This window comes from Trachypithecus francoisi, unplaced genomic scaffold (assembly GCF_009764315.1).
Source record: "Trachypithecus francoisi isolate TF-2019V2 unplaced genomic scaffold, Tfra_2.0 Lachesis_group10, whole genome shotgun sequence".
Classification (NCBI taxonomy): Eukaryota; Metazoa; Chordata; class Mammalia; order Primates; family Cercopithecidae; genus Trachypithecus; species Trachypithecus francoisi.
Window position 1 is genome coordinate 42,968,370 of NW_022681455.1, and position 13,560 is coordinate 42,981,929.

At 46.7% G+C, this 13,560-nt stretch overlaps 2 protein-coding genes across 3 annotated transcripts in view; both read left to right on the forward strand.

Moving 5' to 3' along the window:
• The first annotated feature begins 9,268 nt into the window (after positions 1-9,268).
• Positions 9,269-13,560, forward strand: part of BICRAL (BRD4 interacting chromatin remodeling complex associated protein like) — a 91,257-nt gene continuing 86,965 nt past the window's right edge. For both annotated transcript variants that reach the window (XM_033217187.1, XM_033217186.1), the window contains exon 1: positions 9,269-9,772. The gene's annotated coding sequence lies outside the window, so the exon portion shown is untranslated. The remainder of the gene's footprint in view (positions 9,773-13,560) is intronic.
• LOC117087230 (translation initiation factor IF-2-like) lies at positions 10,350-11,253 on the forward strand. Its single transcript, XM_033217190.1, has one exon. It carries the CDS (start codon positions 10,634-10,636, stop codon positions 11,093-11,095), a length of 462 nt encoding a protein of 153 aa, XP_033073081.1. The 5' UTR covers positions 10,350-10,633; the 3' UTR covers positions 11,096-11,253.

The window sequence follows — 13,560 nt, forward strand, 5'->3', positions numbered from 1 at the left end:
AAGGTTTCGCCATGTTGGCCAGACTGGTCTCGAACGCCTGACCTCAGGTGATCCACTCGCCTTGGCTTCCCAAAAGTGCTGGGATTACAGGCGTGAGCCACCGCGCCCAGCTGGCCAGCCCTTTTTTGGGGATCATGGCCTACTGCACCTTCAACCTCCTGGGCTTAAGCAATCAGAGCAATTTTGAAGTGTACCAAATGATTTTTAAGAAGAATAATCCCAGCACTTTGGGAGGCCGAGACGGGCGGATCACGAGGTCAGGAGATCGAGACCATCCTGGCTAATACGGTGAAACCCCGTCTCTACTAAAAAATACAAAAAAAAACTAGCCGGGCGACGAGGCGGGCGCCTGTAGTCCCAGCTACTCGGGAGGCTGAGACAGGAGAATGGCGTGAACCCGGGAGGCGGAGCTTGCAGTGAGCTGAGAGCCGGTCACTGCACTCCAGCCTGGGCGGCAGAGCAAGACTCCGTCTCAAAAAAAAAAAAAAAAAAAAGAAGAATAAATGGTCCAGGGGACAGAAATTATTTTGTAAATGATTGTTTTGTAATATGAGTGAGAGGCAGACATTATCTTGTGAAAAAACCCGTCCAGATGTGATTGCATTTCTCAGTCTTCTTTTCTGTGACAAATAATGAGATTTCAGGGAGGTCTGAGACCTAAGGCAATTATGTTTCTCTTTTGCGGTCCAGTAGTTAAGGGAACTTCAGAGAACGTCCTGTGCTTTGAGAGAGAGAGATGGAAGACTGAAAGATGGGGGTTTGGAGGAGGAGAGGTCAGAGAGGCCTTCAGGCCGCTTCTTTAGTTCAGCATGTCAGAGTGCCATCTTTCAGGCTATCATTTTTCTGAGCTCCAACAGCTTCATGGTTTGAGGGAGAATGAGGAGGAATCATAGATAATTGAAAAATATCCAGGGTTTGGTCTAAGTGAAAGGTGGATGTTGCAAGCATGCACAGAGACTAGAGAGGAAGAGCAAATTCAGAAGGGAAGATGATTACTTTAGTTTTGGTGCTTGCATGTGGTGGGACAGGAGTAACGCATCACATTTTCACCAGGCTGTGTGCAAAATATCCCTTCAGAGCATCAGTGCCCTTTGACCACCCAATCTCTGAATATCTTCCTTGTTGTCTTAGACCTGACTCAACCTGACTCACAAGGATTGATAAAGACACCTAACTAGTAGTTGATTGGTATGATTTATAGTGAGAGAGATATATAAACATTTGGAGTATAAGAATACTTGGCCGGGCGCGGTGGCTCAAGCCTGTAATCCCAGCACTTTGGGAGGCCGAGACGGGCGGATCACGAGGTCAGGAGATCGAGACCATCTTGGCTAACACGGTGAAACCCCGTCTCTACTAAAAAATACAAAAAACTAGCCGGGCGAGGTGGCGGGCGCCTGTAGTCCCAGTTACTTGGGAGGCTGAGGCAGGAGAATGGCGTGAACCTGGGAGGCGGAGCTTGCAGTGAGCTGAGATCCGGCCACTGCACTCCAGCCTGGGCGACAGAGCAAGACTCTGTCTCAAAAAAAAAAAAAGAATGTGGCCCTTTAGTGATAAGAATACTTGTTGAGGTCACACAGTGTCTCCACTCCCATTGTTTTTTTTTTTTTCTTTATTGTCAAGAATATTTCTTGGTGCCTGGTTAGTACATACTTATTTCCTTGTCTTCCACTCATATTTACGACTCATCTTTTTTAGAGTGTTTTTTTTAATTTATTCTTTTTTTTTTTTTTAGACAGAGTTTCACTCTTGTTGCCCAGGCTGGAGTGCAGTGGCACGATCTCAGGTCACTGCAAGCTCTGCTAACTGCAACCTCCGCCTCCTGGGTTCAAGCGATTTTCCTGCCTCAGCCTCCCGTGTAGCTGGGATTACAGGCACTCACCACCACGCCCAGCTAATTTTTGTATTTTTGGTAGAGACGGGGTTTCACCATGTTGGCCAGGTTGGTCTTGAACTCCTGATCTCAGGTGACCCGCCCGCCTCAGCCTCCCGAAATGCTGGGATTACAGGCGTGAGCCACCGCCTGGCCAGTGGCTCCTTCAGATGTTTTACCTCTTAGTAGTTTCATTTTCAGAAAGCACACTGACATTTATTGGGCAAGTCCCTTTACATGGGTGTTCTATCTTAGAGACTGGCTTTCTCGGCCGGGCGCGGTGGCTCAAGCCTGTAATCCCAGCACTTTGGGAGGCCGAGACGGGCGGATCACGAGGTCAGGAGATCGAGACCATCCTGGCTAATACAGTGAAACCCCGTCTCTACTAAAAATACAAAAACTAGCCGGGCGAGGTGGCGGGCGCCTGTAGTCCCAGCTACTTGGGAGGCTGAGGCAGGAGAATGGCGGAAACCCAGGAGGCGGAGCTTGCAGTGAGCTGAGATCTGGCCACTGCACTCCAGTCCGGGCGACAGAGCAAGACTCCGCCTCAAAAAAAAAAAAAAAAGAGACTGGCTTTCTCACCAAGCTCCAAGTGTGCTTTGTAGGAGCACCTTAAAGCCTGATTATGTGACCTCCATTCCACTTCCTCTCCACTCCCCCATCCTCCTGGGCATGGTGGAATAGAAGAATGCTCTATTTAGGAGAGTTAAAGAGTTCTGATAGAATACCAGGGGGACATGGGAACCAATGAATGGCACATCCTGCGGCATGCCTGCCAGCAGTATGTGGTGCCCCCCTAACCTGATGGCTGTCCTCCCCCCAACATACTGTGTGGGGAAATAGTCTACATGGGTAAGACAGGAAGGCCAGTGGGAGTGCTGAATGCTTTTTTTTTTTTTTTTTTTAAACAGCTCTGCTATATTGTATTAATTCCTTATCCTTGTACTGAAAGCTTGGAGTTCAGATTTGTTTTTTAAGTCTGTCAAGGAAAATAACCAGCTTGAAACATGTCAATTAATATAGAGACAAACAGCTTTAGTCTTCTACAAGGATGATGTGAAGTGTTTAAATTCATATATTGAATAAAATAATGTAGGCAAGGTACTAAAAACATTTGTAATCACTCCAATAAATTGCTTATGATTGCTTTGAAAATAATTCCATGGTACTTTTAATAATAACAACAACCACAACAATAATGGCAACTATTATTCAATACTATATATGGGACACTGAAGCAAAGGTTTTTTATTTTATTTTATTATTTATTTATCTTGAATCAGAGTCTTGCTCTGTCACCCATGCTGGAGTGCAATGGTGCAATCTCAGCTCACTGCAACCTCCACTTCCTGGGTTCAAGCAATTCTTCTGCCTCACCCTCCCAAGTAGCTGGGATTACAGGCATCCACCACCACGCCTGGCTAATTTTTGTATTTTTAGTAGAGATGGGGTTTCACCATATTGGCCAGGCTGGTCTCTTGGCCAGGTTGGTCTCGAACTCCTGACCTTGTGATCCGCCCGCCTTGGCCTCCCAAAGTGCTGGGATTACAGGCATGAACCACTGAGCCCAGCCCTTATTTTTATTTTTTTAATTTTTGAGACAGGGTCTTGCTCTGTCGCCCAGGCTGGAGTGCAGTGGCTTGATCATGGCTCACTACAGACTCAACCTCCCAGACTCAAGTGATCATCCGACCTCAGCCTCCCAAGTAGCTGGGACCACAGGCGCATGCCACCATGCCCAGCTAATTTTTGTGTTTTTTGTAGAAATGAGATCTGACCATGTTGCACAGGCTGGTCTCAAACTCCTGGGCTCAAGTGACCCTCCTGCCTCAGCCTCCCAAAGTGTTGGGATTACAGGCATGAGCCACCATAGCTGCCCAAAGTAAAGGTTTTATATACTTAATATTATTGAACTGTCCTCCAACCAACCTGAGATATGGTTATTACTATCTCCATTTTACAGATGAGGAAACTTAGGTGAGAGAAATTTTTAAACTAGGCCAAAATCACATGGCTAAAAAATGGCAGTGAAAACTGGAGAGAACTCTAAACCATTAGTCTATATAGTACTGCCTGTAATCAACTGGGCAATGGTTTTATATGGTTTAAGGAGAGTTATTTTACCCCCTTAATATGTGGGTCGCTAGATAGAGATATGCTAATTTCTTGTAGATCTTGTGGACTAGGCTGTTTTGCCTTTATTGCAAAAATGTTGATTGTGACCAAACTGTATACAAAATAACTCTACTAGACTCTTAGAGAATTTAAGGATGGAGATGATGATCTGGCATCCTTGAAGAGCTCCCTATCCAGGAGGGAACATAAGAGAAACATACCAGGTTGAATCATAGGAGATTGCCATTGAATATTCACATGGGAAGATCTCACAGGGCTTAACCTGACACATAACTAAAATAAGGCAGTACAGTTGAATGTATTGAACTCTCATTATGTTTCAGGCACCATGCTAAACATTTTACACTAGTTCCTGAACCCTTAAAATAACTCTTAGAGGTGGGTACTATAATCATCCCCATTTTATAGATGAGGAAGTTGAAGCCTTGAGTGGTGAAATGACTTGCCCAAAGCCACACACCTGGTAAATGACAAAATTAGAATTTGAACCCAGGTCAGTCTGAGTACAGAGCCAGTACACTTAAACCTCAGAATATAAGTACTTCTATAGGTACAAGTAAAGATATATACCTTATGTATGCACACTGATAATTTAAAAAATTTTGTTTCACACATACTCTATAGGACACTTATTCTTCTGGTATGTGTTGATATTTCTGTGATCTGGATACATCTGGTCATGTGTATCACTGCTCAATCTCCAGCATTTTCATTCTCCACTTCTGAGAATGTTTAACCAACCAAGGGAAACATTTGGAGGGAAAAAAAGAACACTTTCACATTTCATTGTTATGTGGACACTGGGCCTGTTTATTTGGAGGTCCAAGCATGTGTTAGAACATTTCAATTATATTTACATCCTCCTTTTTTTTCTGTCCAGTTGCCTTTCTAAGTCACATACACAGATAGGAATCATAGGAATGGCCAGTTTATTGTACATAATTAAACTGTAGCGAATACAGTTAAAGCTATTTGCATATAGTAAAGCTATTTGAAGAACTTTCCTCTTAAAAAGTTTTCTAATCTTACATTCAGCTACCAAAATCCTGTCTATATAAACTATAATTCTAAATTTTAATATACAAAGCATATCCCTCATTTAAATGAAGTTTTATAATGATCTGGGGAAAATGTTGTTTTTGTTTTGCCATATTATTAAATAATTACAATTTTGATTGTACCTGGAGAATCTGAAATTCTCCTACTGTGTCCCAGTATTTTCTAAACTTCTCCTCCAGATTTAAAATTAGGTTGGACAACTGGCATTCTCAAAGTAGGTCTTTACTAATTAGACAGCTGTCCCCTCTGTACCACACCACTGAACTCTACCGTTAACATTGAAACAGCAAAGACTGCTTGTTCCTAAGATCCTTTTCAGGCCTGACAGAGGGTGAGTTTTGGGGTCAGCCAGACTTGGTTCTCCTGTCTGCCCTTATTAGACTGATGTCCCCAGGCAAATTGCTGCAACTATCCTATTGGGAACCTCATTTACAAAATCCAGATAATTAAACCTTATTCTTTGGGTTTGAGTGAAAGTTCATATGATAATGTGTATAAGCATCTAGCATAATGCCTGGTGGCACTTAGAAGACCTTCAATAAATGTCAATGTTCTTGTATTTGGACATTATCTTTAAAAAGCCTGCAATGCCCTAAGCTCTTTATGAGTATATAAATTCAGCTTTGTTAGGTCATTTTTAAAATCAGATTTCAGTTTCCTTGCAATTGTGGCTGACTTGAGAGGATAGCTTTCTGAAATCCATTACTATTTCATTGGAGGGCCCAGCACCGTGGCTTACACCTGTAATGCCAGCAGTTTGAGAGGCTGAGGCGGAAGGATCACTTGACCCAGGAGTTCAAAACCCACCGGGGCAACAAAGCAAGACCCTGTCTCTTGTTTTTTGCGGGGTGAGGTGGGGACGGAGTCTCGCTGTGTCGCCCAGGCTGGAGTGCAATGGCGCAATCTCGACTCACTGCAACCTCCATCTCCTGGGTTCAAGCAATTCTCCTGCCTCAGCCTCCTGAGTAGTTGGGATTACATGCGCCTGTCACCACGCCTGGCTAATTTTTTTTTTTTTTGTATTTTTGGTAGAGATGGGGTTTCACCATGTTGATCAGGCTGGACCCCTGTCTCTAAAAAACTAAAAAATTGGCTGAGTGTGCTGGTGTGCACCTATATTCCCAGCTACTAGGAAGGCTGAGGCTAGAGAATTCCTGGAGCCCAGGAGTTCCAGGCTGTAGTGAGATATGATTATGCCTCTCCACTTCAGCCTGGGTGACAGAGGGAGAGCTGTCTCAAGAAAAAAAAAACATACACACACACACACACATATATCATTGGCGCTGTGGAGCAACAGCTGTAAAACTTGCTTGGTGGGTCCTAATTGCAATGCATAATATATGGACTCTTGAAATGTAATTCTTAGAATGGGTATTATAATTACATCCCAGCCAATCCAAAGGCACCTTAAAACATGTTTAAAAAATTTTCCAAGCCAATTAGAAAACTGGTTGGTCCAACCATCAAGTGTAGAGAAATATGCTAATTTATGCAAAGATTACTATTCCAAGAAGCCCTTGGATGCATTTGAAGCAAAATATCTGAGAAAACACCTCGATGATGCTGTGTGATACTAAATCACTGAATGTATTTTTAAGGCACATTTAAATATAAAGCATACATTATGAACGATAGAATGGCAGTACCAGAACAAGATATGGTGTTTTTCTTTGTTTGTTTTTTGAGACAGAGGCTTGCTCTGTTGTGCAATCTCAAGTGATTCTCGTGCCTCAGCCTCTCTCTAGTAGCTGGGACTGCAGGCACATGCTACTACGCCCGGCTAATTTTTGTATTTTTGGTAGAGACAGGGTTTTGTCATGTTGGCCAGGCTGCTCTTGAACTCCTGGCCTTAAGCGATCCTCCCATCTCGGCCTTCCAAAGGGATTACAGGTGTGAGCCACTGCACCCAGCCAGATTTTTTAGAGACAGGGTCTCGCTCTGTCAAACTGCCCATAGCTCACTGCAACCTCCAACTTGTGGGCTCAAGCAGCCCTCCTGCCTCAGCCTCCCCAGTAGCTGGAACTACAGGCATGTGCCACACGTACCTGGCTAATTTTTAATTTTTTTTTAGAGATGGGATCTCATGCCGTGTTGTCCAAACTGGTCTCAAACTTCTAACCTCAAACAATCCTCCTCCCTCAGCCTCCCAAAGTGCTAGGATTACAGGCTTGAACCACTGTACCCTAACTAAAAAGATCTTCTGTATTGACTATGACAACATTGTATGCCGGCCTCAACAGATTTAATTTATGCAACATAGTCTAGTTACAGTATCCTTATATATGCAAGAAAGGTGTACTACCATTATGTTTTTATTAATGCTGAGGGGATATAGAAACAATACAATAATTTCACTTAAATAATTTTAATCTAGGGAGAGTTTTATTGAGAAGTCACCAAATATCTGGGAGAGATGGGTTTGAGCCGTTTGAGAACAGCTACTCCATAGGCAGAGCAGCTGAGCATTCTGTTTATCAGCAGGATCCTATTGCTATATGTATTACAAATGATTTTAAAACAATTTATAACATTTCTGAGGCTTAATATTTTTTTTTTTTTTTTTTTTTTTTTTTTTTGAGACGGAGTCTCGCTCTGTCGCCCAGGCTGGAGTGCAGTGGCCGGATCTCAGCTCACTGCAAGCTCCGCCTCCCGGGTTCACGCCATTCTCCTGCCTCAGCCTCCCGAGTAGCTGGGACTACACGCGCCCGCCACCTCGCCAGGCTAGTTTTTTGTATTTTTTAGTAGAGACGGGGTTTCACCGTGTTAGCCAGGATGGTCTCGATCTCCTGACCTCGTGATCCGCCCATCTCGGCCTCCCAAAGTGCTGGGATTACAGGCTTGAGCCACCGCGCCCGGCCAATATGTATTTTTTAAAACCTGAATTACAGGCCGGGCGCGGTGGCTCAAGCCTGTAATCCCAGCACTTTGGGAGGCCGAGGCGGGCGGATCACGAGGTCAGGAGATCGAGACCATCCTGGCGAACACGGTGAAACCCCGTCTCTACTAAAAAATACAAAAAACTAGCCGGGCGAGGTGGCGGGCGCCTGTAGTCCCAGCTACTCGGGAGGCTGAGGCAGGAGAATGGCGTGAACCCGGGAGGCGGAGCTTGCAGTGAGCTGAGATCCGGCCACTGCACTCCAGCCCCGGCGACAGAGCAAGACTCCGTCTCAAAAAAAAAAATAAATAAATAAAACCTGAATTACATTCTGTACAATTCACCTTTTACCTATCCTTGATGTTTATTTAAAATAAAAGACAACAACAAAACCCCCGGTATATTTTGTGGGCATTTGTAGTTAACCTAGACTACAAAGGCACCTGCTCCCACTCCAGGCCACATAATATTGTTGTGTTGTGTTGTTTTGTTTTGTTTGTTTTGAGTCTTGCTCCGTGGCCCAGGCTAGAGTGCAATGCCCGAGCTCGGCTCACTACAACCTTTGTCTCCCGGATTCAATCGATTCTCCTGCCTCAGCCTCCCGAGTAGCTGGGATTACAGGAGCCCACCACCATGCCCAGCTAATTTTTGTATTTTTAATAGAGACAGGGTTTCACTATGTTGTCCAGACTGGTCTCGAACTGCTGACCTCAGGTGATCCACCCGCCTCGGCCTCCCAAAGTGTTGGAATTACAAGTGTGAGCCACCGCGCCCGCCCTGGGCCACATAATTTAAATGCTTTGGATACTAGATGGTTTACAGAGAAGTTTCAACAATTTGAGATTTCAGATTAAAAAATGGGTGGTAGTTATACTTGGACCAAAGAATGTTAAAAGATTGACTAGCTCTCTTTTAAGAATGAGGGGGTTATGTAATGAAAACTCCGTAAATATGGAGATAAAAGGTATCTAAAGAGAAGGCAGTAGAATGTTGTGAGAGTGATTTACTCTGCCTCACCTTCCTTTTGGTCACTAAAGTTTTTTGTTTTCCTTTTTAATGTTCACATATGGGCTTCACAGGTAAGGTTTCACGAATTTTGGAATAGACAAAGAGTGTTGCAAAGAAAGCTTAGTACATTTAAAAGTTAGGACGAACCAGTTATTTGCCTAATAACTAAGTTAAAAGTGGTTTTGGTTTTTAAAAAGCATATGCAAAACGTATTTACTGAGGCTTGCTCTAATTAGAGTTCTAAACAAATCTTGTAGGGTTTTTTTTGTCTTTAATCTCCCCGTTCCCGTGTCAAGCTAAAACTGGGTGGGTGGGTGTGTGTGTGTGTGTGGTGTGTGTGTGTGGAGAGAGAGAGAGCCTGCAAGAGAATTAGCACGCACCTCGTGGATCTTAATTTTTTTAAAAGCCAAATAAAACTGTTTCTTGAATAAACCAGTACATTTCTGAAGTTAAAAAGAATCCCAAAGGAAACAGGAATGAACATCTTTGGAGCTTGATTTACCAAAAAAAAAAAGAGAAATTTTTTAATTAAAAAAATCCTAATCTCCACATTTTTTGCCAGGCAAGAACCGAAGTTTGGAGGTAGACGAGCAGGCGAGCGGTTTGCCCGGGCGCAGAGCATGAAGGCCGGGCGGGCGCGGGGAGCGGGCGCCCGCCGCCCGGCGCGGGGGTGAGCGAGAGAGAGAGCGGAGCGCGTGTGGCCGGCGCCGCTCGGCCGGGAGCTCCCGCGCTCGCGCCCCGCGCCCCGCGCCCGCCGCCGCCGCCGCCCCTGTTGCGATGGCGCAGAAACCCCGTTGACAAGGCACTGCTTTTTCATGACGGTGAGTTTCCCTTTGAGTGTATTATAATTTTGTGATAAAAATTTCAAGGAGAAAAAAAAACACACAACCTCCTTCCTCTGCCTCTTTCCTTCGGGGAGGGGAAAAGCGAGGGAGGGGGGTCTGGAGATCTGTCTCCAGACAGAAAAGAAAGAGGAGCAAATTAAACACCGAGTTGCCAAAACCAGGATATTAGGTTTCAGCCCAGAGAGCTATTGGCTAAGGCTGTGTTTTTTTTTTTTGGGGGGGGTGGGTTTGTGGGTGGGTGATGGTGGTGGTGGGTGGATGTTTAATGGACACGGAGAAAAGGGGAATCGAGTGTTTATGCCTTTCCCAGCGCTGCCGGGGCCCCGGGAAGACCAAGTTCAGCGTCTCGGGCGGGGGCGCAGGCGGGCAGGGGGCGGCGAGGCCGGGCCGGGGGCGCCTCGGCGAGGTGGGGGCCCGGCGCCTTTCTTTTTCCTTTTTTTTTTTTTTTCTCTTTTCCGCGGATGCAAATTTCTGGAGCGGGGAGAGGGAGAGCCCGGGAAGGGGGTGGCGTGGCGGTTGGTGGTGGGGAGGGGGAGGGGAGGGAAGCCTTTTAATGACTCATTGATTGAGCCGGTTTAAAATTAGTTGTGTGCGCGAGTGTGAGTGTGTTTTCCGCCCCCCGGAGCCGCCGGGAGCCGGGAAGGAGGGAGCAGGGCTCGGCGAGGGGAAGACGGCGCGGCGGGGCCGCGAGCAGGGGGCAGGGAGGGCCTGGAGTGACGGCGGGCGAGGAAGAAAAATAAGCTTTTCCAATCTCCTCCCCTCTGTTTTACCCCCCTCGTTTCTTTTCTCTCTCGGAAGCTCTAGGGTGTGAATCACATTTTCTTTCTTCTCGGCAAAATGGACCCCGCGTCTGGGGAGGGGGAGGGGAGAGGGTGGGGAGGGAGGCGGTGGAGACGGGGTTTATTTTTCATCCTGGCTTCGTCCTTCCCGCCGCATCTGCGGGCAGCCGCGGCGAGGAGAGCAGGTCCGGGCTGCGGCGGGGAGAGCTCGGGGCCGGCGAGTCGCCGCGGCCCCGCTCCCACTCCGAGCCCGCGGCGGCGGCGCGCACCTGCCGCGGGACGGCCCCTTCCCAGCCGCCTCGCTGCCTTTCCGAAGCACCGCAGAGGATCTGCGGCCGGATCCGGCCGAGCCCCCAGCCGCGCGAAGGGTCCGCGGCCGGGTCCGGCTGAGTCCCCAGCAGCGCGGAGGAGTCGCGGCCCAGCAGGGCGTTTCCTACGAGGCCCGTGCTGTCCGCCGCGCCGGCCAGAAGAGCTGTGTGGCTGGGACGGCGCTTTTTTGGCCGAGTGCGCGCGGGCCTGATGCTATTCGCGCCCCCCGAGTCGCCCCAAATGCGGGATCTCGGGTGGGGGGTGCGGTTGGAAGGCGCTAAGATGGCGCTGGGCCTGGCCTGTCGCCAGGGCTGGTGGCGCAGTTGCTCGGCCGGCGCCATCTTTCTCGCGGCGCGGGCGGCGCCCTCCGAGGACATCTCGCTGACCGGGGCGCCGCGAGGCCCGGGGCCAGCGGGAGCCGAGAGCAGTGTGCTGAATTCTGGAGATGGGACCGGGGTCGCGCGGCCTTCTCCTTCCCCACGGCCCCAGAACCAAAAGACCAGGCTGCTGGCTCGGAGCGGGAAGGACTGGGGTCAGCTTCTTCCTCCTTCCCACTTGTGATGGAAGAAGGGGACTGGGCGTCGAGCCTCGCGGCTGATGGGTTCCCTCCCTGACCCCGCACCCCCACTCCTCCCAGTGAAAATTGGAGGTGAGGCGCTCCTGCCATTTTCTCTCCTGCGGTCTGAGAGTGGACGCCTTTGTCTTCTCTGGCCCGGCGTGGGGGCAGGGCATTGAGGCTTTTCCTTCATTCTCCAGTTATTGAAAGTAAAGTCCAACCAGGTTGACAAAACTAAAAAAAGAGTCCAGGACATTGTCTGTCTGCTTTCCCGTAACATGGTTCTCTTGTGGGTACCCTACGCTTCGTTTCTTAGTTTTACTCTAAAACAACCCTGAGGAGACATTTACTAGTCAGATTGTGAGAAGGTGATGGGTTCCAGTTTTCTGAAACTTCTTGTTGGCTTTCATATTACTTCAAATGGCAGTGAATTAAAACAGTTTCTTAGAACGCTGATCTGAAAAGTTAATGCTTTAAAACACTCTGAAACTTTTAAAAAGGAAAACTGCATTATTTTCTTAAAAGCATCCACGTAAGTATCTGTTGGTAGTAAGTATGTTAGAGATGGGGGAGGGGTTTAGCGTTTACATTGTTACTGAAAAGAGGAAGGGAAAGATTTGTAAAGCTCTGATTTCTCTAGAAGTCCGCAGACATGGAAAGTAAATAGTTAATTTATAGTATAGAAAAATAACACAGTGGTGCCAGTAGGTGTGTCCTTGTGTTTATAAATATACATAGTGGATGTTTTAGACCATTTAATAAGACCTGTCATATATTGAACATCTGTATGCCAGGAACTGTGCTTGATGCTTTGTGTAATTTCTGTTATATCAGCCCTGAAATAGTGATTTTATGATCTGTCTACCGGGGAATGAACTAACGTTCACAGAAGTATAGTAATTTTTCAAGGTCTTGCAGTTTTTAGTAAAGTTGCCATTGGATCACGAAAGCTGTGTTTTTCCCCCTACACCTGTGGTTTCCAAATAGCATCAGAATTAACTTGGGGGATGTTTTTAAATAGAGATTTGTAACATCACCTCTTCCACCATCATTTGCTAGGGCCAATGGGGTCCTTTAATTATGTGTCAGGCGCTCCAACTTCTTGATGTTCAATGTTGACATTCTGGCCCACCTTGCACCCGCTATACCCAAAGATCTAGTATTCATTCCAAAGCTTTCCAGGTGATTCCAGTGTGACACAGATACACATTTGGACTGTCTCGTACTGTGCTATGCACTGTTCTGCTGGCTCTTTTGAATTGGAACGTGAGAATGGAGGTCCATATAATTTTGAGTTTCAGCAGTTTTTTGCTCACATTAGTCTCATTTTCCCCATTCTAGCTGCCATTTATCAAATAATCGAAATTATGTCCTCAGAGAAAAAGGTTTAGGTATCCTAAGACCTTAAAATCTCAGTACATTTTTTAAAGTATATTGTCTCATTCTCTTGGGAAGTTATATAACATACAGGCTGCTAGATCTAGCCAGGCCATCTAGTTTAGTCAAGACAGCTGTGTAACAAACATAGCATTGAGGCAGGGCACGGTGGCTCATGCCTGTAATCCCAGCACTTTGGGAGGCCGAGGCGGGCGGATTACCTGAGGTCAGGAGTTAGAGACCAGCCTGTCCAACATGGTGAAACCCCATCTCTACTAAAAATACAAAAAAGTTAGCCGGGTGTGGTGGCAGGTGCCTGTAATCACGGCTACTTGGGAGGCTGAGGCAAGAGAATCACTTGAACTGGGGAGGCAGAGGTTGCAGTGGCCCGAGACCATGCCATTGCACTCCCAGTCTGGGAAACAAGAATGAAACTCCAGTCTCAAAAAAAAAAGAATCCAGGATTGATCCAGAAATTAAGAATAGGGTAGAAAAGACCCTGATATAAAGACCTGAAGATAAATCCTTAAAAGAAAAGATTGTTTCCTGAATTTTGAATTGACGTATCTTCTGGGTTTTGGGAAGTAGGATGGTCAAGTTATGTGGAACCTAATAGCAGAATATGGATAAAAACACAGGTCAGGGCCAGGCACGGTGGCTCACACCTGTAATCCTAGCACTTTGGGAGGCTGAGGTGGGCGGGTCATGAAGTCAGGAGTTTGAGACCAGCCTGACCAACGTGG

Bases quoted from the DNA above. Each gene is read 5' to 3' on its own strand.
- LOC117087230 (XM_033217190.1), top strand. From the start codon at position 10,634: ATGGACCCCGCGTCTGGGGAGGGGGAGGGGAGAGGGTGGGGAGGGAGG.